Source organism: Sphaeramia orbicularis, chromosome 15, assembly GCF_902148855.1.
Source record: "Sphaeramia orbicularis chromosome 15, fSphaOr1.1, whole genome shotgun sequence".
Taxonomy (NCBI): Eukaryota; Metazoa; Chordata; class Actinopteri; order Kurtiformes; family Apogonidae; genus Sphaeramia; species Sphaeramia orbicularis.
This window is the reverse complement of record NC_043971.1, coordinates 46,520,630-46,547,326: the sequence shown is the minus strand read 5'-3', so window position 1 is coordinate 46,547,326 and position 26,697 is coordinate 46,520,630. Positions and strand designations below refer to the sequence as shown.

Below are 26,697 nucleotides of genomic sequence, written 5' to 3'. Positions count from 1 at the left end.
TAAAGCCAGTCGGTTTCACTTTCACTTCTGCTCAGACAATCAGCTACTACCGCCACACACGCACACAATCACGGAATGCTACCCCCTCCCTGTTCCGACAAGGATGGACAAACTAATGAAACTATTCATCCTATCAACAAATTGAAGTTGGATTTCAAATATGATGCAGTGTCAAATCTGTCATGTGAAAAAAAAAAAAAAGTTGATCATTTTATTAAGGTTGAATAAGGAATTGGTTAGAAACCTAACATACACTTCTATAATTATTAGTAAGATTAGGTATCCTAAGGTCTTTTTACATTTACAGTTGGGAGTCTTAAAAATAGTGTCTTCTGAAAGCTCTCTTTGTAAGGAAAATAAGGATACCTTGTTTGTAAAGATATCTTTATTAATACAAAGTTATTGCATACTGAAGTTAAGCAAATTAGGTACTTTTTCGACCATTTTGACCCAAATGAACAAATAGGTGTTTTCATATTTTTACAAAACCACAAATAATGGTACCAAGGTTCCTAAAACATGTTCATCTAGATGGTATTTCATGTTTATAGCATGAAAAGAATAATATGTTAGGTTATTTCTGAATAATTAAAAGTTTAAATGCTCCCAATTTTTGAATTTAAGCATGCAGAACCTGGCAATATCAAGTGACAGGCAACTTTGTCCAACATGTGAGTCTGTATCTTACATAATAATAGGCCTATTCCCATAAAAATGGTATCGTGGGACTCCTGAGACTAACAGCTATACAATGGTATTTCATAACACTCTCATTACGGGGTGGTGGTGCAGGTGTGTTTAAAAAAAAAAATAAAATGAAATAAAAAATATAAAGACAGGAAACATTCGAGGTGTCTCCGTGAGACTTGAGTTGTAGGTTCCCAGTTTCTGATAAAATTAAAAAGAAAACTCAAGGACCACCGGGAAGAAACCTGTGGTGAGACCTTTTAATAAACCACGGACATGAACTGTCATAGCGAACGGAGCAGCGACGGAGGTGGACGAGCGGGCTGGTTCAGGGGGAACGCGCAGCCCGTGTCTAGGAACTCTTTTCGTTTTGGATTATGGACTCTTTCCCGTTGGATTACTTTCGTTGCCTTGGGATTCCTGGATTGTGAACCATTTATCGATGGCTTACTAAATTTCCTTTGGATTATTCAGTCAGACAAGGAGGACAAAGAACTGTGACAACCGTAATCAAAATCAGGTTTGAAACGGAGACTAATGGGAGGTTTGTGCTGTAGTCAGCGTCGGGGGTTTATTGACTGTGATCTGTCCTTATATGTGTTGACTGTAAAACTTTAACAGTAAATGGTATGAGGTCGTACTGAATAATTGCCCCTTGTCGTAGATTGGTAACCGGGGCTCTGAGGGGCAGAGTGTTACAGGTTGGCCCGGCAGCAATACTTGCGTGTCAACAGGTGACAGGTGAAAGACCCTCATATTAATCACGGATTCTGTTAAATCTAGAACGATCCTTTTTATATTTTTACTATAATTCAACAAAACAAATCATTTGGTTTCAAACTGAGTGCAACACATACCAAATCCACTGAGTATTTGTTGCACATGGTTGCTTTCTGTGAGCAGAGCGGAATCACAATCAACCTCCTTGGCGGTCCCCATGTTGCAGTCTTCCAGAGCTAGCCGTTGTTCGTTTGGTGCGCTGGTGCTCGGGGGTGGTACTTTAAATCTACATTAGAACATCACAGTTCGAAAGTTAACAATATTCCGATCATTTTAATATGTTTTCTGCCAAAACTGATGCGTTTACACCTAGTTTAATGACGGATTTTCGGTTTCAAACTGTTATAAAGGGGCCTAATATTAACAGAACCCCCTTGATTTTTTTATACGAAACTGAAGCTTATATTCTGTGCTTTTTCGTGTTTTTTACTGTCTCTCAATTGGATCGTTTGTCCCGGAGCACGGGGAGAAACAAAAATGGATGTCTGTCAGAGCTGGTATGGCAGTGCTGTCACAGTGACTTTGTAGAATGGGGAACAGTAAAAAACAACACGCTCAAGCAATGCTTTATTTTCATTTCACAGACAAAAGAAACATACCAATGGAAAGAGCATGATGTGAGCTATACTTTTACAAATTTTCATCCACAAACATCGACACATTTAATTTATTGCATTTTATTTATTGCAAAATTAATATCAACCACTTGACGCATGCAGCAGCCACATCAGCCACGCTGGCTGGGATACGTAGTAAGATGATGTTTACATCAATCTCTGTTGTACACATTTACATATTTCTTGTACTTACATTTATATCAGTGCACTAAGTCTGGTCCGAAACGTTTTTATCCCAGGGTTCAAAACGTCCAGGCCGGGTGAGAACTGTCTGATGCTCCAAATGTCCGCAGTCCAAAAAAAAAACCTGCTCCCGGGGAGGGGTTATCATGAGCACGAGGTCCGTGACCATCAAAACTGACCAGTTCACTGGCAGTTGTACAGCCTGAGCGAAGAAGATCCTTATCGAACGATAGTTTTAGTTTCTTTTTCTGAGGCATTTTTTCACTCAGCAGATCAACAAATCCAGGGGGAGAGAGAGAGAGCTGTATGGGATAGAGGGATGTTTGGAACGAGAAACCTGAGAGGGGTGCGACAGCGACCCTTCAGACATGCCCCCGGCTTATGGATTGACGTCCGTCGTATAATATAATAGAGGCATATCACCCCCACCCCAACCCGATTTGTGGGTAACCTCCTGATCTGTGCATCACTAGTAAGGGGGGGCTTTATCAACAGAATGTACTGCATCGGGGCCAGTTCACTTTCACTTTGCAAAGGGAAACAGGAGACTGTTGTTGTAGAGTGGATCATTGGCACGTGCAGTTGTACATATCTATGTCACGTGACTCGCTGAGAGTACCAATCAGGTGAAACTGGATAATCTTCCACGGCACACCTGAGGATTTCTGATGGCACACTTATGTGTGGGTGGCTGAAGATGGGTGGTGTGAATACTGGGGGGTGGGGGGATGGTAGTGGCTGCTAGGCTGGAGATGTTTGAAGAGGGGGAGGCAGGGTGGCAGAGGGGCTGGAGTTGGAATCAAATCTGTTGAGAAACAGATTAAGTTTGTTGGCCTAGTGCTGGTCTCCCTCAGTGGTCATTCTGGCTGCACTCTGTCCGGAGATGGTCTTCAGGCCTCTCCACATGTCCCTTGTTACACTTGGCCCTCACCGCAGGGTATTGTCAGCAGTTTGTCATTCGCCTGTCTGTCCGTATGTGCAAAAACTTTGGCCTGTACTGAAGGGTTTTCAAGTGCGGGCATGTTATGTTGTTATTCTGCACCAGCTGCTCCTCCAGCTTCCTCCTGTAACTTTCCTTGGCCCCCCTGATCTCAAATCTGAGTTTGTGCTGAACCCACTTCTGCTCCTTGAAAGCCCTCTTCTTCCTGTTCAGCGGGGCTTTAATAACAAGCCCTGGGTGACCCCTGAACTTAGAGAAACACCATACTCTCTGGGTGGACACAGTGCTCTCCACACAGAAGCTGATGTAGTCTGTAAAGCATTGGATCAGACCATCAATGTCATCTCCATGAGAGCTTCTTCAGAGTGTCAGAGATGCAGTCGGAAGGAGGCTCAAAGCGTCTTCAGATGTAGTGGCAAAAAGTCGAGAAGAATAGTGATTATGGATATGCCAAAAAATCGATTTATATAAAAATCACAATTCTCATTTTCTATGACTCAGAATTGATTTAAAATGGCCCAAAATCGATTAGTGGCTAGTGCATTGACACTTCATCAAATGGCGTTAAATAACACACGAAAGGATGAAAATGTGTACGTATAGCATGCCAAATGCAATAAACTGGCGTCACACACACAATGTGATTTCATGAGATCAGTCTGTCAGCAGGTATCACCCAGAGTTGAAGGACACAGTTACACAGTCAGCCACCAGTTGCAAACCAAGGCACACTGCTGTGCCTCACTGAATTCCCTGCCAAGCATGGATAAATATTTAAAAAATTAATAAATGTGAAAAAGACATTTTAATGTCTGCATTTGTCATTCTGTCTTGCAAAGCAGACTGGAGTAGATGATGAGGATCCTTTGCACACCTATAGATTGAAGCAGAAATCATTATGAATAAAATTGTTTTGAATCAAAAATCGTTTTGAATCGAAAATTGATTTTGAATTGAAAATCGATTTTTGAATCGAATCGTAGCCCCAAAAATTGGAATCAAATTGAATGATGAGATAGTAAAAGATTCCCACCCCAGTATTAGTGATGCTACAGGGTTCTCGCTAGCGTCATTGAAGGGCCGCCGACGTTGTCCCTGGGGGGCCCCGATGCTGAGATTTGACCTGCGACGCTGTCTTTCAACCAGCGTAGCAGTGTTTTTGTGTGTGTGTTTGTGATCGTCCAGCGTAATGATAACAAGATTTGAATTTGAAAAAATATAATCCTTAATACAATCAACACCCTTTGTGTGCCTTGGTATTGTCTGACGCCCGCCCGGCAACATCACTTGCCTTACGATCATTGGCTGACAATGAGGCTTCAGTCAATTTATCTTATTTAAACGGATGGGTCACCCATAGAAAATTATATCTAAAATTTAGCCTGTGTGTGCGTGTAGTGTGAGTGCCGCTCCGATTATCCCTAATTTGTGTCAAGTTCCCATATGGAGTAATTCCCATCAATAATTACCATTCACAAATTGAAAAAAAAAAACAGTTTTTGCTTTTAATCGTTGTTGTAACAAAGACAAAATCTTTGCTTCATTCCTCAAAATTTGCCCCTCAAAATGCAGGAAATAGTGTTTCAGAGAGTTATAAATTTCAAAATTTTCTGGGGGAGGATACTCCCAGACTCCCCCTACAAAACTTGCGCCATGTGCATGGTGCCCCTACGCTGTGAAAAAAATCCTAGTGAGAACTCTGTGCTAATCAATACTATAGATGTCCGGATCTGATCTACAAATCAGTATCAGCTGGTGATCTGGCATTTTTTAGAAGTTTGGATCGGATTGGATTTAGTCACGAGATCGAGCCAATCCGGGGTTGGTTTGGGAAGGGGGACAAATGTCCAGCCCCCTCAAATTAAAGTTTCTGGAGGTAGGGAAATGCTGCACAACAGCAGGAGGCTTAGAGGAACTAGTAAAGCGTCTGTAAGTTTCACTTTCACTCTGCATTTGTACTCATTATGAGATCCGGTTGTGATGCGCGAGTCAGGTTTTTTTTCAACCCGTGCGGCTTTTGTGGAATTATTTTACCTGACTCAACCCAACCCACAAATAAACTGACATTCTTTTGACCCGCCCCAACCTGACCCGTGAGTAACCCACTTCACATCACTAACGCATCACACCGAACGCACCCCATATAATGCCTGGACAGACCTGTCCGTAGACCCACTACAGCAGTGGAAAATATAAGGTTCTACAGTCTACTCTCGTTATACTGCCAACTTCCGTTCACGGCCAAATTGGCGGTATAGCGAAAATGACGTTACAACGGGTTGCGTCCATAATGTGCATGTCTGTACTATATGATGTCTATGCTGCCTCCGTTAACCCGTTCTAATTGCGTTTCTAAATAAATCTTGATTCTGTTATGTTGTAAGGGATCATTTAAAGTGGGGAAACATTTTAAGCATTATTATACCGTGTCGGGAAATGACACCCCATCATCTTGAGGCTTTGGCTTAATCCCACGTCCTCTTCCCGACATCCTAACCTACTGAGTGTTCTGCGATAAATGAACGGTGGCCGTTCCGTAGACCTACTCGTAGCTTGTCGCGATCAGCGTCTGGCGCGTTTGTTTCAGTGCATTGTTAAAATTTATGTGTACTCGATGGCAATCACGCTGGTGGTATAACGGTCGGGAAATCAATGGTATAAGTGTTGTTTGTGCATGGAACTGGGCTGGCGGATGGCGATAGGCGGAAATGGCGGTATAACGGCGGGTGGTTTAACGAGAGTAGACTGTAATTTGTCCCACAGTATGAATTTGGAAAGTGCAAAAATTATACTAAAGTTATTAAGAATCAAAATGTCAAACTTGATTTAGTTCAGGTTCCACATTCAGCCCAATTGTGATCTCAAGTAAAATAATAGCATAATAACCAATAAATAATGACTCCAAATTTAAATCAAAATTTCATTGTAAAAAGTCCATATCTGATCGGTATTGGATTGGTATTGGCAGAACTAATCCCCCCCAAAAATCAGATTGGATCGGAAGCAAAAAAATCCAGATTGGGATATCACTAATCAGTACATTGTAAGTAAGTCATAAATTGTGTATTGCATAGTCACATCCATGAAGGCAAGATCCTTTGTCCAGATGACATTGGTAGAATGTACAAAATCCTTCTAGCCAGGTTTTAAATCTGCTGTAAACCACTACCCACTATCCAAACATGGATAGTGGGTAGGGATGTAACGATAACCGGTGTAATGATAAACTGCGGTAAAATTTCTGACGGTTAGTATTACCGTTTAGATGCAAATTATTATGATAACCGTGTTCGATTACCGTACCTAGAAAACTCACGGTACTGTTCATTTCCTGAAGAAGCAGCGGCACTCCAGGCGTGTGTGCACAGTTTGTAATGTTTGGCCTCTGAAAACATGGTGGAAGGCACCTGCACGGACAGAGCACCAGAGATTCGGGGATAGTGGCTCCTGCACGGACCTGGTCCGTCGGAGCGCATGCACGGACCCAGTCCATCAGACTGCGGGTCTGTCGGAGCACACCAGCGCACAGGCCCGGTCTGTCGGAGCGCGCGCGGACCCGGTCCGTCCGACTGCGGGTCGATCCAAACAAGCACACGCACGGACTCGGTCCATCCTAGCAAGCGAGTGCACAGACCCGGTCCTCGCTAGTGTTAACCCCTTCCCGGCCCCAACACTGAAATCGTCTGAATATAGATACTCAGGACAAACTCATGTCAGTTCAAATGAGCCCAAATGAGTGAGCTTCAACTGTACAAAGACACATGATGTGTGTAAAAACCAAAGGAGAGGAGGCTTTATGAACTGAAGGACATTCAACAGTAAATCCACTGACTGACTTCCAGAGGAACTGGACCATATGATACTGGTGTGACTGGTCTATCTCTCACCAGGAGTGAACCACTGACCAGTCTGGATCAGATCAGCCCAACATGTTTTAAAATCCTCATTCTTTCAGAATATTTACGTTTGTTCATTAAATAGTTCAGGAAAATATGATTGTGTTTCACTTTCTGTTTCTGTACAATGGTATATATGTGTAACATTGTGAATGATTAGATATGAAAATGGTCAAACAAGCCCCACTATCACCTGTCCAACTACTTTTTTTCATGCTCAATTACCACTCAGGAATTAATAGGAGAATTGATAAGGAATTGGATTGATAAGCAGAACTGATACTGGGATTGATATTGATCAAATCCTATCAATTCCACCCCTGGTGCAGGTATCTCTTGTGTCCATAAGGTTCCATCTTTAATCACATTTGTATATTTGTTGTTTACATGTTATTACTTGAATGTTTCTGCAACAGAAAGTACATTGTGCATGTTACTTTATTAGTCTTTTTCAAAATACAACTTGGTTATATTATTTCAGTGTGTGTATAAGTACTTTTTGAACATTTTGAGCACGTTGCAACAATACCGCGATAATAATGATAACCGTGATAATTTTGGTCACAATAACCCTGATATGAAATTTTCATATCGTTACACCCCTAATAGTGGGTAACAAATAATCACAAGTTTTTAAAAATTAAAAAACTTTTTATAAATTTGACACAAGATCCTAAAGGCATCCGTAATTTCATTTAGGATTCCAAAGAACATTCTCATGATCTGATGAAGAGCTGTCTATATAGAACAGAGTCTGTGATGTGACACCACTGTGATGACGTTCAAAATGACTGTCCCATTTTCTCTAACTGAGCTGCTCTCCACCAACATAAGGCAGGGAGAGGGGGGATGGTCAGTTAGCCACTCTCTAAATATCATGCATCTGTTTGTCTGATATTTTTGGATGAAAACCCAAATCAATCACACATTTAATCAATTCATCACATGGCCTTCAGATTATTGATACTGAAAATAAACAGTGGAATAGGTAGTGGCAACGTTATATGCGAGTAAATCAAATGGAAATGCATGATTGATATTTCTGTGAACTTTGCCTTACAGAGTGAGAGGACCAACATCAGTCTGTTAAACTCAACCAGTCAGAGTCTCTATGAAGGTAATTTAGCAAAGCAAATGAAAGCAGAGTATGCTTTCATAACTCATTGCTGTTACTGCTTCTGCAGTTAGTTTGCTTTTTAGCTTTAAGTGTTGTATTTGCATTGCAGACTCTCCCACACTGGAGACAACTGTAGCAGCAGATGACAGAATCAGCCTGGAGATGGAAACACTCATCAAGTTCTCTATTTGGGTTTCCTTCTGTGAAATTTACAATGAGAATATTCATGACCTTTTGGAGATGATGCCCAGTGGGGCCCTCAGGAGGACAGCCCTGCGTCTATCCCAAGATGTCAAAGGCAACACGTTTGTCAAAGGTATGGAGGAACAGTAGAGGCTGTTAGAAATCATTGTATAAGAAGACAGAATCCAATACATAATCACTAGGGCTGGGTATCATGGCCAATTTCCTTAATCAATTTGATTTTGATTCATAAGGTTCTGAATTGATTAATCACGATTCAATATCGATCCAATATCGATTTGATTCAATATTATTTGATTGATTTCAGATTCATTTAGTGATCTCAAAGTACAATATTGAGCTGTAACCTGATTATTTGACTACTGCAGCCATGCGACACATCAATACTGGTATTAATATTGATAATAGAAAGGAAATTAATATGACATTTCAGCAGTAAATAACTGTAACTGCTCGTAAATAATGAATGGGACAGAAACATTGCCATATATCTACAGTGGCTCAGAACGGACTTCTTGTCGTTTTATGGCTGTGGCCTCAAGCGTTAAGGCGCATTCCTATCACCCTGGGGCACTGCTACCAATTTTGGGCCCCCTGAAACATAATCATGCTGGGCCCTTGGTACAAGAAAGCCACTGGGGGGTGCTGGTGGGGTTGGCGATCAGTGATTGTCGAGGGGGAGGGCTTTACTATTCTTCTAACTCCACACTCCAAGTCCAATATTCCTAGAACAACTGGGCTTCCACGACCTGCCTTGGAGTGCCTCCACCGACCACACAGTCCGGGGGACCAGTTCCTCCGCACTGTGAGTTTGAGTTTGAAGCCAGGAGGACCTCCCACGGAGGGGTTTTCACCAGCCTTCCTCCATGTCCCTCCTGCACCAGAACCATCGTGAGCGAGATTGAGATGCCCTGTCTCCCCCAGGGGCTTGCGAGACAGAGCCCGTTGCGCCTCTGCATTGGCGGTATCCAGGTCAGGTACTCGCCCTTCTGCTCTGAAAAATCGATCTCATCCGCTAATAATCCATTACGAAAAATTGAAATGAAATTGATCGAAAAGCGATCAAATCGGATTTTTTTTTTTTTTTTTACCTAGACCTAGTAATCATTAGTAGATATCGAAACATGTCACTGAAACTTTGGCCCTCAAAGACCTAACACCCACCATAGACCAAAAGCGTTTACCGATCTAAAATGTTAATTAACTGTTGAGCCACTAATCTTATCAATACATGTAAATAATTCAGTTACAATGCAGTTTCACAGCTTTTCGTTGTCATCAGATGTGAACCATGTCGATGATAGGAGACTTCCCAGTGAACATGGAAACACCACCATCTTCTGACCAGTAACCAGTAAAACCATGCAGTTTGATAAATGACAGTGGCTGTAGATGCTTGTTTTTACGTTTGTTTGTTTACTGTTTATTTCACACATGCAACAATAACAATGCAATTTTACCCCAGTGTTTGTGATTTGTTATCGATGTCCTTAATTCAAATAACTGCAAAAACCAAGCCATGTAATTCAGAAGTGGCATACAAAGCAACATACAGTGTTCAATGATGTACTGTGCTGAAAAAGTCACTTTTTCTTCAGTTTTGTGTTCTGATATAATGACCTTCAAATTTATTGAACTTTTATGAACATCTACATGATCAGTAAATTAAATACAGGAAAATACTTGATTCACACTGAAATATGCAGTGGATAATATTATGATGAACAGTGATAAGTCACTTAACTCTTTCCCCGCCAGAGCATTTTGAAGTCCCACTGAAAATGCTGTATTAGGAGTATGCAAACACTGAATACATAAAAAGAAAGAACAGAACTTCAACTTTTAAACACCAAAAAACAATTTTATTCTATCTTCATTTGTTCGTGAGATATAAACATTTGAATATTGGTCATTTTCAGGAAAAAACTGAATTTTGAGTAAAAAACTGAGAAAACTGCATTTTTTTTCAAAGATATTGATTTTCAATATATAACTGATTTCCTTTTTACATTTTGACTCTGCCTTATTTACAGTTACACTGTATTCAAAATCACAAAATAAAATAATAATAACAAGAATAATAATAACAAACAGCTCTAAGGCATCCCATCATTCCACAAAATATTAGGGGAATCCACACCCAACTTTAGACAAAACATCTTCTAAAGCACCAGGTTCCTTATAAACTTTACACATTTGCATACATCAGTTATAAGTCCTCCACATATTAGTTTAGCCTTTTACATATAAACACTTCCATATTCCTCATTTTCAACAAAAACAAGAAACAAATGCATTAAATACTGTAGATTTCTGGGCTTTGCTTGGCTGCACCACGTCCTCCTGTTGGACCACGTCCTCCTGTTGGACCACCTGCTGTGTTTGATCTATAAATAATTATATGGACATCTAGTTATTTATCTATATATGAATATATGTATTTATTTATTTCTTACAAAAGCCAAATAAAACAGTGTCTTACCTGTGTCCCCACTGACATTATAGAGCTGAACCCCATCTGTGTTCAATCTGCTGTGTGTCCACAGTCAGAATCTGAGCTCACACCAACAGATGAAGACTAGGTGTCCTTTGTCTTGTCCCATGTCTGGTTGTCTGTCGTCTCCTTGAATGTCCACTATAAATGTCTCTTTTCTCTTCTTCCCATCTGTCATTTTCTCTGAATCGCTCCGAGCCCCCCCCCCCCCCCCCCCCGCCCCGTCTTCCTCATGTCCGTGGCGGACCCTCGCCGCTCCGTGTTTCCTGTGTCTGTCTTCCTCACTTTCTGTTTCTCCATGGCTGTCTCTAAAAGGTTCTTCTGAAGGTCCATCATATATTGAATTGTCGGAGTCTGTCTCCATAATCATCTTTAAGGCTTTTGAAACTGCACGCGGTTCCTGTGGAGTCAGCATTTCCTCATTCAGAGTGACTGGCACTTATTGCATTGCCATGGGTTACTGGTGATTCCAGTGTGAAAACTTTACACCCGGTCCTTCATTTTTTTTTTTTTTACCAAGAAAGCAGCTTAATTGTTTGTTTTGGACTAAGGAAATTAATTCACACAATCAGCAACAGCTCCAACTACAGTATAATAGTGACAACAGATTGACGGAAAATTTCGTCATTGGCAGGAAAGCATTGGGAAGCAATTGATGGAATATCTCGTCAATGGTGGGGAAAGAGTTAAAAATGTTAGATGTAGAAAAAAGATTATTTGGAAGTCACTAAAAAATAGTTCTAGGTCTTTAAGGGTTAGGAATGTGTTGTTTTATCTAAGTGATGGGACTGTAAATTAATAAAGCTTCCCTGGTTGCAGTGGCTATAGCTGTCCTATTAAAGATTATAGTATTTTGTATTAGTGTAAGTGGCACACAAAATAATCATACATTCAAGCTTTTTTTAACCATGCTTTAATACAGTGTTTCCCAACCAGTGTGCCATGGCACATTAGTGTGCTGTGAGAAATCATCAGGTGTGCCCTGAAAAATTATCCAATTTCACCTGACTGGTACTGTAAGCGAGCAGGGTGATACAGATACAAACGACTGTACACACCAATGATCCACTCCACTACAACAGTCTCCTGTTTCCCTTTGCAAAATAAAAGTGAAAGTGAACCAGCCCCGATGCTGTGTGTTCTGTTGATAAAGCCCCCCTCACTAGTGATGCGCAGATTAGTGAGTTACCTGCGAACCTCAGGTATCAGGTTGTTGTGGGGGAGATATGCCTCCCATACTATTATACAATGGACCTCAATCTGGGGGTCTGTTCGAGGGGTCGCTGACACACCCCTCGCAGCTTTCTTATTCCAATCACCCCGTGACAATGTGCCCGAGCCCCCCCTGATGTGCTCAACCCCCCCATCCCTGAAAAAAAGAGAGAGACTCAGAGCTGTTGAGGAAGATTCGTGTGTGTCTTTCTTCAGTTACTGCAATAATATCAGTTTTGTGTTCAACTACATAGACCCAAGTTTCACACGGAGGAAGTAAATTGAGACTATATTTGCGTTATATTTCAATAAATATACTTTTTGTGACATTTTGTTTGGTGGTGTGCCTTGGGATTTTTCTAATCTAAAATATGTGCCGTGGCTCAAAAAGGTTGGGAATCACTGCTTTTTTAAACTTGAGAAGACAACAAAGGAGTGTGTTAACGTCTTTTATGTTCGTTGATTGAAATCTCCAAAGATGAGTTCAGGATGCGCCTTGGTCTCAGTTAAAAATTTATTCTGATCACACGTAAAATAAAAATATCAGTGCTGGTCTCTCCCGACAAGAACTCATGCAGGAGCTCAAGTCACAAAATGCCCCGAGTTCCAGGTCTGGCTGACAGTATCTTCTCGGTTTCTCCAACGCAAACAATAGGTTGGACTTTTCGCAACGTCATCCGACTCTGTCTTCTGATTGGACCTCGCCTATTGATGTGACTTGCCAACTGTCAGTCCATGCCTTGCTACTGGGATGTGCTACACAAAGTGTCATGACCATTGTCTTAGACATGTATCTATTGGAATGCAATATCTCAGTTCCCTGTAGCCACAACATCTCCTCCTGCGAGCAGAACTGACCCTGAATTTATCAGTAGTGACGTCCATGAGTTTACTGTGAGGCGAGTTTATCAGTAGAGAAGTACATGAGGTTACTGTGAGGCAAAAGCCAGAATACAATACTAGTGATTGATGCATGGTATTTAACATAATACTATAATTTTTCTTCAAGTGAATGATTTCAAAGAATGCTAAAACCTGAAGAACAGTGAGAGGAAAAACTGACTAACCTCAATAAATAATGATGACAAAGACAACAGAGGGCAAATCCATAGTATTATAAAGCAATGCACGGATTAAAAATATTGTACTTAAAATATAATGTAGATGAAGCAGCTGAAACCACAATGACAACTAAAATATTAAGAACTGATATTCTTAAGAATATTTATTTGTCAGTGTTTGCATGCAATCATGCAACACACTGAACTGACCCTCTGCATTTAAACCATCACTAGCTGAAATGTAGGAACACACCATACACTGCAGACCAAGAGCAGTGGGCTTCCATGTCAAGCACCTGTGGGGAATATCAAGCCCACAATTTCTCTGCCTGCCCTGGGAATTGAATCAGCGACCCTTTGGTCACAGGCCTATTCCCTAGCCGTCTAGGCCATGGGTTCCCTCTATGGTGAACTTAAAGTGAAATCAAAAGAAAAGACCTGCAAAAGAACACAGCCAGATTTGCTGTTCAGGCAAATCTGGATCCATTTCAGTTTGCCTATAGGTCTGGCAGGGGCGTTGATGATGCCACAGGTACCCTGCTTCATCTGATCCTGACACATCTGGAAGGTGCAAAGACGTTTATGCGCCTAGTTTTTATTGACTTCTCAGCTTTTAATTGCATCCAACCGCATATCTTAGCGGAAATACTGAAGAGCATCCACAGCATTGAGCCTGGCCTCATATCTTGGTTGATGGACTTTTATCTGAGAGGTCGCAATGTGAGAGTAAACAGTGTTTTATCTAATGTTCGTTTGTTTTCCACTGGGTCGCCACTGGGGTGCGTCCTCTCCCCTCTTTTATTTGTGTTGTACACCAATGAGTGCCAAACGCAATACCCAGGGTGGCATGTCCTCAAGTTTGCAGATGATTCTGTGATTGTGTCTCTTCTCAGGGATGATGACCCTGATCATGGCCCTGTAGTGTCTGAATTCATTAACTGGTGTAGCGTGTCCTTTTTAAATGGGAATATGTCCAAAACCAAAGAGATGAATGTAGATTTAGGAAGAATCCTACAGTCTTCTCTCGTGTCGTCATTAATGGCCAGGCTGTTGAGGTGGTTCAGCAGTATTAGTATCTTGGAATGGTGCTGGACCACAGGCTAGCATTCGAGTCTCAGGTGGATGCTGTATGTAAAAAAAAAAAAAAAAAAAAAGCTCATCAGAGGATGTATTTTTACCGTAAGCTATGCAGTTTCAAAGTGGATAACACTTTTATGAAAATGTTTTATTCTGGTTTTATTAAGTCTGTGCTGACCTTTTCTTTTATTAGCTCGTATGGGCTGCTTACCCTTAAAAACAGGAACAGGTTGCAGGGCATCACTAAAGCGTGCAGCAGATTACTGGCACCACACTCAAGGACCTGACTGTGCTTTACCAGAGGCGGACTCTGAAGAAGGCTCAGTCAGTCCTGGATGATCCCAGTCATCCCCTGTATGATGAGTTCAGGTTCCTTCCATCAGGTCGCAGATACAGTGTTCCTGAATCTGTGTGTTTACATGACAACTTTTATTCCTGGTTTAATCTGAATAAATGATAGATCCTATTTAAGATGACCATGTAAACACCTTATTCTAGTTGAAAAAGAATAGTTCAAAATAAATTCAAATCCGAATAAAGTCACTGGTTTAATCCCCTTTTAATTCTGAACTAAATTTTTCCTCGGACATGTAAACTTTTTATTCCGTTTGGACTTTATTCCAGCCATTCTGTGCATGCTCGTTGTCTTGTCCTGTCGTGATGACGCACACATTCTGCGCTGGCAGAAGAAGATGCAATGCAGTATAGTCTTACCAAACCGCTCCAGTGAGCTATTCTGATGGGATCTGCCAGCCTCTAAAGCCCTGAAGGAAGAGTTCATCACCTGTTTTTTTATTAATTCATTTGTCATGCGCGTTCGATAAGTGGGCAAATCAGTTTGCACTGCAGTGCACCAATTGCCTTGTTCTCGCAGCCCTTCCGTTAGCTTAGTTTAGCCTAGTTTAGCATAATCGCTTCATTCCAATGGTCAGACGTAGCCAGGCTTTCATGGGTGATCCATAGTACTTTATGAGTAATTTTGTGAAATTCAGTTCTCCGTAATCATTACTTTGGTCCGGTGGGGTCAATATGATCACAAATTGAGGCTCAAATCATGGTGATGTGACTTACTGGGGTAATAAAATCTTGGGAAATAAAAACTAACGCAAAGCTAAAACAGTAAAGCAAAGCTAGTTTAGCGCATTCATCCCTTCCAACAAAAAGATTTTCCAACTTTCGTCAACACAGCAGTCCCAAGATTGTATGAGTGCAGCAGTGGCTATTTCTCATAGACTGCAAGGGAAGCCCGGCTTCCCCTAAAATTACGAAAATTAAATGGTTAAATATGTACGGTTGTGTTGACATTTTATTGACTACAAATGTGTTAGAACACGTTCATCTCAAAGATGAGTTCGTTCAGAATCAGCTTTATCACAGATCAGCGGACGCGATGTTGTTCACTTCTCATACATTCCCGTTGCGCTGTTTTCTCATTTAATCTCTGCTCAGTGCATTTGCCCGTAGACGCCGGGCATCTGTGGGCTTCAGTGGGACTGAGTGGAACAGTTTTTTCATTGCCTCAAAACTGGACGGTAATTGGATAAATGCCACGATGTTGTCCCACCGCCGGGCGTCTCTGGGGGTGAGTGGAGCTGTGGGCGGAGCTCGGCCGGGCTGGACGCCAGAATCCCATGTGCTGATTGGAGGATCAGTCGAAAGGCTGAATCCCGTTTGATTGACAGCTATTTTGAGATTTACTCCTTCACTGACACAGTTCAGTTTAATACCACGTGCATTCTATTGTGAAATCAAGAGAGAAACTACTACGAAATTACTCGTTCATTTCTTGGACTGTAAATAAAACACACTCTTTGGACTTCCTTGTTTCAATTGAACATAATTTCAGCGTTTTCTTGTTTCAGTTACATAATTTAATCATTTGTTGTTCGAGTTTAATATAATTGTGTAGATAGTTAAATCAATCAAACTGTCGGCTAGGTCGGAGTGAAAGGAGCATCTCTTGTTTAAAAAGGCTGAAGTCTTACACCCACAACACAATGGGCCAAGGCAATCTAAGCAGCCTAGCTCTGCTGGACATTCAGAGGACACTGGTCCAGTCCCTGGAAAAGACGCCTACTTGGTACGATAAGGTCACTGACCATTTTCTTAAAAAGAAACAGAGGGCCGAATGTATGTTTAAATAACTTGAGAATTTTTTTTTTTTTAAAGTAAGCCGACAATGAGCTTCCTCTGTCTGAAAGACGAGCAGCTGCTACTGGAGTGCAGTAAGTTGCAGATCTAAAGAAATAATTAGGGAGAATTGGATTTCACAAAATCGCTTACAAAAGACAACAAATCACCTTTAAAGAACTGGCTATGTGTGACCATGGAAATGCAGTGACTATGCTAAGCTAAGCTAACAGAAGGGCTGTGAGAACAAGGCAACGTGAGCACTGCAGTGCAAACCCTTTTGCTCACTTATCTACCTCATTAATACCTCATGTAAACCTTTATTCGGGTTTAACATTTCCATGTAAACAGAAGAGAAAATACTTTAGTTCCGAATTAATTTCTTCTGGAAAAATAAATCGGATTTAAAAAACATTATGTAACCATACCCACTGTAGGACCAATAGGATGAGGAATTCTTTGGTTCTGGCAGCCATTGTTCTGCTGAATAACTCTTTGTAATGTTGGTGCTATTGTCTTTAATGAACTATTTATTACCTCCGCCAAGGAGGTTATGTTTTTGCCAGGGTTTGTTTGTTTGTTTGTCTGTCCGTTAGTGTGCAACATAACTCAAAAAGTTATGGACAGATTTGGATGAAATTTTCAGGGTTTGTTGGAAATGGGATAAGGAAGAAATGATTAAATTTTGGTGGTGATCGGGGGTGGGGGGACCCACGGGGGGCGCCACTGATCAGCCTTGGTGGAGGTCTGCGCTCTCCGAGTGCTTCTAGTTGTATTTATTGTTGGTTTGTTGTCTGTGTGATACTGCTGGCTGTAGAACAAATTGCCCCTCGGGGATAATAAAGTTTACCTTGAGCAATGAATAAAGTAGAACATGCGTAGTACATGAGGCATGAATAAAAAAAACTGGATATAAATAAAAACACATGTTATTCAGTCAAAATATATAGTATCTCTATTAGTTACAGTGGGGCAAAAAAGTATTTAGTCAGCCACTGATTTTGCAAGTTCTCCTACTTAGAAAGATGAGAGGTCTGTAATTTTCATCAGAGATACACTTCAACTATGAGAGACAAAATGAGAAAAAAAATCCAGGAAATCACATTGTAGGATTTTTAAAGAATTTGTTTGTAAATTATGGTGGAAAATAAGTATTTGGTCACCCATAAACAAGCAAGATTTCTGGCTCTCACAGACCTGCAACTTCTTTAAGAAGCTCTTCTGTCCTCCACTTGTTACCTGTATTAATGGCACCTGTTTGAACTTGTTATCTGTATAAAAGACACCTGTCCACAGCCTCAAACAGTCAGACTCCAAACTCAACCATGGCCAAGACCAAAGAGCTGTCGAAGGACACCAGGAAGAAAATTGTAGACCTGCACCAGGTGGGAAGAGTGAATCTACAATAGGCAAGCAGGTTGGTGTGAATAAACCAACTGTGGGAGCAATTGTAAGAAAATGGAAGACATACAAGACCATTGATAATCTCCCTCGATCTGGGGCCCCATGCAAGATCTCATCCTGTGGGGTCAAAATGATCATGAGAATGGTGAGCGAAAATCCCAGAACTACACGGAGGGACCTGATGAATGACCTGCAGAGAGCTGGGACCAAAGTAACAAAGGCTACCATCAGTAACACACTACACCGAGAGGCCTCAAATCCTGCAGTGCCAGGTGTGTTCCTCTGCTTAAGCCAGTACATGTCCAGGCCCGTCTGAAGTTTGCCAGAGAGCATATGGATCATCCAGAATCAGAATTGCCTTTATTGTCATTTGACAGTACAGAGTACATCAAACGAAATTGAGTTTGATGATTAGGGACATCGGGCCGCTGCTCCTAGTAAAGAGTACAACTAGAGCGCTAACACAAAACCCTTTCTTCGAAAATTGCAGTGAAGAACAGAAGATAATGCAAAGCACAAATATAAGACATTATACAGTTTTCACACAGTACACGTGGACACATGCTGGAATTTTTTCATGGATTTGAAGGGAATTGGGGGACAGCATGAACATTAGGCAGACAGCCGACGTGAAGAAAAAATGGGGGTAGGGAGATGCTTGAACTGTGTAATAATTGTGGAATGTGTGCGCGAAGATAAGAGACTCCAGTAGGTCATATTGTCCTTTAAGTTCAGTTCAGTTCAGTCTTATCAGTTCTTATCAGTCCAAGCCCTACTGTTGTCCTGGCCATGGAAGATGTTTTGACTGCAGGGGGAGTAGATTTGAGAAGCACCTGCTGCTTCCTCAGCTCTCAGGGGAAAACAATTTAGGCCATGGGGGGAAACTTGATTTCTGCATTAATTTAGTATAACTTCATTTTGTTATACCTGGCCTCAGCATTCCTTAGCATCTTCGACCAGTAAGGTCTCTACACAACCCCTCGATCTTCCCCTGACTGCATCACTGCCTGTTGTAATTCCTTCACATTATCACTCACTGCTCCGAAGTGCTTCTCAATTTCCACCGACAGCAGCTTGCTGATTTTGCGATAGATCAGGTTCATTCCAAGACCAATCAGAAGGTGTCCCGCTATCATAAATCCAAATAGATAAATATCCTCCACCGACAGAGCAGACAGACAGACCACCCTCCACTTGTCCCGGGTGGATCCGGCTGCAACTGTCCCATCAGGGCAGGCGGGCTCCCCAAGACCATTCTTCCTTGATGTAAAAAATTGTGTCAATTGCACTGAGTGACCAGTTGATCAATTCCATATTTGCTGTTCGAGAGCTCAACAAGCAGGGGATTCAAAAGTAAAGTAAGTCAGACGAGACACTGCAAGGCCCAAGCAGAGTGGGGAGGCAGGAAAAAAGCAGCAGATAGCAGAGCTCAGAAAAACATGTCCGCTCTCTTCGAAGGACAAGGAAGAAGAGGATTGGGAGAATATCATGTGGTCAGATGAAACCAAAATAGAACTTTCTGGTAAAAACTCAACTTGTCGTGTTTGGAGGAAGAAGAATGTGCTGAGTTGCATCCTAAGAACTCCATACCTACTGTGAAGCATGGGGGTGGAAACCTCATGCTTTGGGGCTGTTTTTCTGCAAAGGGGACAGGACGACTGATCCGTGTTAAGGGAAGAATGAACGGGGCCATGTGCCGTGAGATTATAAGCCAAAACCTCCTTCCATCAGTGAGAGCATTGAAGATGGAACGTGGCTGGGTCTTCCAGCATGACAATGATCCCAAACACACTGCTCAGGCAACGAAGGAGTCGCTCCGTAAAAAGCATTTCAAGGTCCTGGAGTGGCCTAGCCAGTCTCCAGACCTCAACCCCATAAAAAATTTGTGGAGGGAGTTGAAAGTCTGTGTTGCCCAGCGACAGTCCCAAAACATCACTGCTCTAGAGGAGATCTGCATGGAGAAATGGGCCAAAATACCAGCTACAGTGTGTGCAAACCTGGTGAAGACTTACAGGAAACGTTTGACCTCTGTCATTGCCAACAAAGGTAATGTTACAAAGTATTGAGTTGAACTTTTGTTATTGACCAAATACTTATTTTCCATCATAATTTACAACTAAATTCTTTAAAAATCCTACAATGTGATTTCCTGGATTTTTTTTTCTCATTTTGTCTCATAGTTGAAGTGTACCTCTGATGAAAATTACAGACCTCTCTCATCTTTCTAAGTAGGAGAACTTGCAAAATCAGTGGCTGACTAAATACTTTTGTGCCCCACTGTACCAGCAATCCACTCCAGCCACGAGAGAAACCAATGAGTTCCACAGCTGGTCGAAGGCTAAACCGTATTTTTTTGAAGAAAGCAAAAGCTGATGTTTTTACCAATAAAAAGTGATAAATGCAGATTGTCTGACATGTTGTATGTGCTCTTGTTCAAATCATAAGTGTATTGTCCATACATGGTGTGAAATACTTTTCTGCATAGCTTCCTGCTGTGCTGTCTTGTTAGAGAAGATAGTTTAATATACATCATATGGCTGTTGTGTGTCTTTAGATCTGCGTTGGGTTCAGGTGAACAGTGCAGAGGAGGCCTTCAAAGTGATGAAGCTGGGCAAGAGGAACCAGACCTTCTCATCCACCAAACTCAACCAGCTCTCCAGTAGAAGGTGACAAAACCTTATTCTTAAAGGAAGTCAAATATGCAAATAATACCTAGAATAGTGACTTTATTTACATCTATTGTGAAAACTACCAACTTTATAATTAGACTTATTTGAAATTTAATTTGATGTTCAGTTAAAGTGAACAAGTAGAAGAATTAGGAATGCATGTAGACAACCATGATATGCCCACTAACATCCATCTTCAGCGTTTTTTTGGTTTGCTTTGGTTTTGGTGTTTTCCATGTACTCTAATCTTTTCTCTTCATCTCTAATTCCGGTTTTATACCTTTGCTCTGGGGTTGTGCAAAACTCATATTATGTTATTTACCTTTTCATAGTGGCTTAGAAAAATTGACAAACTTTGACAAACCCTCTTGTTAACACAAAGGGCATATGTATAATGTGATGTTCTACTTGATCAAAACAAAAAACCTGTTTATTTTATATACCCTTATTTCCCCTGTGAAGGCCACCTCAGTTTTATAAAAAATCAAAAATACTGAGCAATGGCATTTTCTAAATGTCAAAGGTAATCTTTGCTGTAATATCATAATGTTGTGGTTTGTCAGAGTGAGGTTGAATTCTTTTGCTTATGGTCGTAAAGTTACTACTGTGCTTCAAAAGAAAATTATGAAACATAATGTGTGCAATATAGATGTGTTAATGCAATGTTTCTGAAGTGTTTTTCTGTCTGCAGTCACAGCATTTTTTCCATTCGGATTTTGAAGATAGAAGATGTTGAGACTCCAAGAGTTCACACAATCAGCGAGTCAGTAATTTGAATATATTAGCCATAAAATAATAGACAGATGTAAATAATATGTACAAGCATATTTAAATGTACATTACTGTACAAAGGTTTTAGGCCAGCATTCGATTTGATAAAGACTGCTGAAGGTTGCCTAAGACTTTGCACAGTACTGTGCTATTGCAAAACAATATTAAAAAGCACTGCATTGTGTGAACATGTGGATAAACGTGTGTCCAGGCTCTGTCTCTGTGACTTGGCTGGGTCCGAGCGATGTGCAAAGACCCAGAATAAAGGTGAACGTCTGAAAGAAGCAGGAAACATCAACACTTCTCTGCTTATTCTGGGGAAATGCATCAACGCTCTGCGTCACAATCAGCAGGCCAAGTGAGATCATACCATTTTTTTCACTTTCTTCCCGTCTCTAAAACGTTACTAAACCTTGTCTGACATAAAGCTGAATAATTACTTACGACATCAGTTTTTTTCTATACCACATTGAAGTGTTGCTTTATCCTACAACTGTGCAAATCTACATACTGTTTTTTTTTTAGTTTTTTTTTTTTTAGTTTTTTTTGTAATATTTCCCCTCATGTTTGGGTTTCTTAGTCTACTTTTTTCAGTCATTAAATATACTGAAACATTTAAAGAAAACCTTCTGCCTCTTGTTTATGTCTGTGTGTTCTCTCCCTCAGGCTGCTCCAGCATATTCCCTTCCGGGAAAGCAAGCTGACCCACTACCTGCAGGGTTTCTTCTGTGGACGAGGAAAAGCCTGTATGATCGTCAATATCAGTCAGTGTGCCTCCATGTTTGATGAGACCCTTAATGTTCTCAAGTTCTCTGCTGTGGCACAGAAGGTACAAACGTTTTCTTCCTGTTTGACTCCATGAACTGCATTCACTCACAAAAACCCCTGAAATAAACCACATCAGTGCTTTAAATTCCCAGTTTATCTCTGCAATATTATGGAAAGTGGCATCTGTGCATTTACCGGCAATATCAAATCAAGAAACTCTCCTCTATCAATACATTTCTAATGAATGTGCCTCCTTCTCGTCTGTTTCCAGGTCGTCATCCTGACCTCTAGGATCCTTCCCGTAATGCCCAAGCGTTCCTCCAATGAAGTCTCCTTTATCATCGACAAAACTGAGAGGAACGTTCTTCAGGGGAGCAGGAGGACCAGCTTACATAGCTGGGAGAGTAGCCTGGAGGATGTACAGGTGAGGGTGGAGGTGGAGTCAGTTATTGAGAGTATAATAGAAAGTATAGTGTTAAAGTTAAGTATTTAAAGGTGCCCTGCCACACAAAACCGTTTTTACTTGTATTTAAAAAAAAAAAAAAAAAAAATGTTAGGTCTGTAGGCGTTTGTGTTATGTAGTGAATTTGAAAATGAGCCACTATCTCCTCTGTCTGCTATTGCCACCGAAAAGAAAGAAGTGGAGAAATCAGGTCAATTAGAAAAGCTCGTCAGCTTGACATGTTAATACCTGAGCTCATTACTATTCATGGTCTTGCCTGGGTGAGACCATGCCCACAGAATTCATCTAGCTCAGTCACAGTTTTTGTGTACAGCAAGCTGGGGCGCCGTAAAGGAGGGGGGTAAACATGACAAATTCTTGGGGCCCAGCTAGGGATGGGAATCGAGAACCGGTTCTTTTTGAGAACCGGATCCCAGTAGCTCGATTCCTTGGAATTGTTTGCCTGCCTGCTTAATGCTTCTGCTTATCGATTCCACCTTTGTTGCGCATGTGCGATGACGTCACGCTGCATTGTTTTGGTCAGAACGTAGCCAACATGGCGTTGAGGCAGAAGCGGTCTAAAAAGACGACACCAGGTCCACTTGTAACACTGTCAAAGCCTCCATGTCTTCAAAAGGATGGAATCCCTCCAATATGTTGAAACATTAGTCCACACAGCATGTGATTCATTTACAGGAATGCTATGTATTTGATACGCTACTTAGCAATGCTTGTGAATGTAGCGGCAGAGTGAACACCGGGCCCAGTTCCGGTGCAGGCAACAAACATCGTACCCAAATACAAGTTTCCGAAGGTAGGGGAAAGGAAATGAGGTGCACAACAACGGGAGACGAGCCAAGTCGATCTGGTTCGACATAGTGGACGTGCGGCAATAGAGGAATTAGTAAAGTGTCTTTAGTTTCACTTTCACTGCACGCCCCCCCCCCTCCCCCCAGAACCGGCGTCATCTGTTGTTATTATTTGTACATACTGTGTATGTTATATGTTATATTTTCTGTGCAGATGGAAGTATAAGACAGTTAATGCAAACACACTTGTTTGTACTCTTTTATTCCCACACCCAATGAGAATCGATAAGGAATCGGATCGATAAGCAAAATCAATAATGGAATCGGAATCGTTAAATTCTTAAGGATTCCCATCCTTAGGCCCAGCATTCCCAGTGGGCCCATAGAGCAGTGGAGGGGGCCCAGTGGATACAGGTTAGAAATTGTGAAAATTCCGTGCAAGATCCACCGTACAAGAGAGGCATAGGAGTCGGACATTCAAAGTATGTTAAGTTTCACTTTTGGTTTCGGTTTCCAGGCTCTCATTGGCCAATCAGAGTCAAGCAGAGTAGCATGTTGAATATTTATGAGAACTGGTGCAAATTGAACTCTTCCAATCGAGTCTTCTTGCAAGCTTTCTGTACCACGTTAGAATGGCTTGAAATTTGGTATCCAAGGCATTTTTTCTACAAAAAATGTTAGAGTCCACGGTAGAACTTCAGACATTACCACAAAAATAGTGAAATACCTGTGGCAGGGCACCTTTAACAGTTTTCGTATGTGATAAATGTCCTTTATTTGTGCAGGAGGATGTGGATGATGAGTATGAAGAAGAAATAAACCTGAATGAAGACACCATGCATCACAGTGGTAATGAAGAAAGCGGCAACGAAAATGAGGATCAAGTCCTCATTGGTAAAAGGACATACCAGGTCAGGCCCTGACTATTTTAATTGCTTTTATCAAAGGAGGTCTTTGTCATTTTCAGATTAAGTTATTTGGTTAGTTTAGTTATATTAACAGGTATTTCCAGGTATTTGATACACACCATGGATCAAATGATAATAATGGAAAGTGCTTTTCTGTTAACGCATACTCAAAGTGCATACAATGGATCCATTATACAGTCACTATGACGTTTACACTCTTGTGGTTGTAAATTACGTTTGTAGCCACAGCTGCCCTGGGGCAGGCTGACAGAAGCGTGGCTGCCAAGTCCTGCCAATGGCCCCTCCGACCACCACCAAACATTCACATGCATTCATGCACCAGTGTGAGTAGCAGGACTGGAGGCAAGGTGGGTGAAGTGTCTTGCCCAAGGACACAACAGCACATGACTTGGACAGAGCAGGATTCAAACTGCCAACCCTTAATGTGGACGACCCACTCTACCTCCTGAGCCATGGCCACCCCAAATAGCTGGCCCTTGGTCTTACCAAAAGAGGTGGTCTTAGTCCATGTTAAACTAAACTATGGTTCAGTTAATTTAGGGTGTAAAAACACTTTTGGATATTTGGACCAGTTACAGGAAGTTATGTAAGGTTACCACAGGGTGCTTGCGCAGGTCTTGAAAGTCTTAAAAAGTATGGAATTTTGAAACACTATTTTCCAGACCTTGAAAAGTCTGGAATTTGGTGTAAAAGTCTTAGTAATAAAGTATGGAAAAAAGTTCCTCTCGCAGTCAAATTTTAGAGTATGGTCAGAGGCACATAATCTTGTAAGATAAGAAATACATGACAGGGCTCTAAACTAACTTTTTGACTTAGGAGCACTGGTGCTCCCAACTCCAAAAAGTTGGGCGCACCAGCAAAAATCTAGGAGCACCACTATAAAGTTGGGGCCAAAGCAAAACTCTTGTGGATATATCAAGATACAGCCTTACTAATCAGTGTTAACAACCTTGAATAAGGTGTTTGAATATATTTGTCATGGGGTTCTTTCCCACACTGCTCAAAAAATATAACACCACAGATGTAGTTGAAAATGCAAAAAGATGGTGGTGATTTATTTTGCTGTCGGCCTCCCAAAGTGCAGTGCAATATATATACAGGTGAAGCCAAAAAATGGAAAAAAAAAAAAAAAATACTATTTACAAATTTACAAAGCACAAGAAAAAACACACATCTGAACAGAGTTCTCCAATAACTCACAAAAATCTCATAGAGGTTAAACGATCCACAGTACAGTTGCCAGCTCTGCAACTCAAGCAAGACTGAACACTAGGGCTTCTGCAGCCTTCTTTTAAACCCTAAGCCCCTCCTCCTGGGCCGGTCAGTTAAAGACTTTTTTGCAAAACATGTTTTTAGCAGAGTTTTCAAACATAATTATTATACAGGAATTATACAGGAATAAACATACAACACTTGATAATTCAATAGGTTTTCTAATTAATTACCAAACCCGAATACCTCCTTCCTTGAAATAAAAATACAGAAAAACCAAAAACACTACATTATCAAATCACGTGATGTGAAAATTGTGTGAGATTTCCGCCATAATATTGCCTCGGAAATGACCCCTTGTTCTTTTCACTCAAATGGTGTGGTGGGCATGACAGAACGCTAAGTCAACACGGACACAGGTAAGTGATTGAAACTGCTGTAGATATGTATGCAATTACCTGAAAAATGCTGCCAAGTGTGCACCCTTGGTTGCGCTATAGTTCGGACGGGGAAGAGAATGAGTGGCGAAACTAATGAATGACTGCAAACACGGACGGGGAGAGACTCTGACGTGTGCGTGTGTGCGTGCCTGTATGTGTGTGCGTATGCTGGTTTGCGTGTGCTCTGCTCGTAACAGGAGACAGCGGACACTCAGTGACGGGGTCACTCCGTCACAAGATTACAAAAGAAAAAAACATAATTCTGCTGCATTTAAGTCCTATATTGATTGGTAGAAAAGAACTTTGTGGTATACTAGGTGGTTCTTAGGGATGGAGGACAAATCACACAATTTGTAACAGCCAACTGCTTTATTCCACAGATTTTCAGTCATCACTGATGATGTCAACTTAACTGATGACAAAAAAATACTTAAAAATAAAAATAAATAATAATAAAAATCCAGTTAACTGTATCATTAAGATGACAGAAAAATAGCAACAACAGTCAGTGCTATGGAGAGACCAGTCACAGGGGTGCATAAGTATGATGAGCAATTTTACAGAATACAGTGCAGTTTTGCTGGTATATTTTGCAATTTTACAGAATACAGTGCAATTTTACCCGTTCAATTCTATGACTTACAGAGCAATATTACCAGTATAGTTTGCAATTTATACTAAGGCACCCCTGAGTCAGAGAACACTCAGCAGGAAGCTCAGTCACTGTGGTGTGACTGAGCTTTGACTGAAGTCGGTTCTCCTTGCCCTGGTGCCAGATCGCAGAAACTTCCTCACTGCTGGTAGTGCCTTGAAGTCCTCCAGTGGAGGACCATCTGCACAGATGCGGATTAGGTC

At 41.2% G+C, this 26,697-nt stretch overlaps 1 protein-coding gene across 1 annotated transcript in view; it reads left to right on the top strand.

Moving 5' to 3' along the window:
• Positions 1-26,697, top strand: part of kif20ba (kinesin family member 20Ba) — a 183,908-nt gene that overhangs the window by 9,461 nt on the left and 147,750 nt on the right. The window contains exons 7-14 of the mRNA XM_030156429.1: positions 8,166-8,220; positions 8,330-8,536; positions 20,357-20,468; positions 21,163-21,234; positions 21,454-21,600; positions 21,909-22,071; positions 22,282-22,434; positions 24,047-24,172. Coding sequence (XP_030012289.1) covers positions 8,166-8,220; positions 8,330-8,536; positions 20,357-20,468; positions 21,163-21,234; positions 21,454-21,600; positions 21,909-22,071; positions 22,282-22,434; positions 24,047-24,172 — 1,035 coding nt within the window. The remainder of the gene's footprint in view (positions 1-8,165; positions 8,221-8,329; positions 8,537-20,356; positions 20,469-21,162; positions 21,235-21,453; positions 21,601-21,908; positions 22,072-22,281; positions 22,435-24,046; positions 24,173-26,697) is intronic.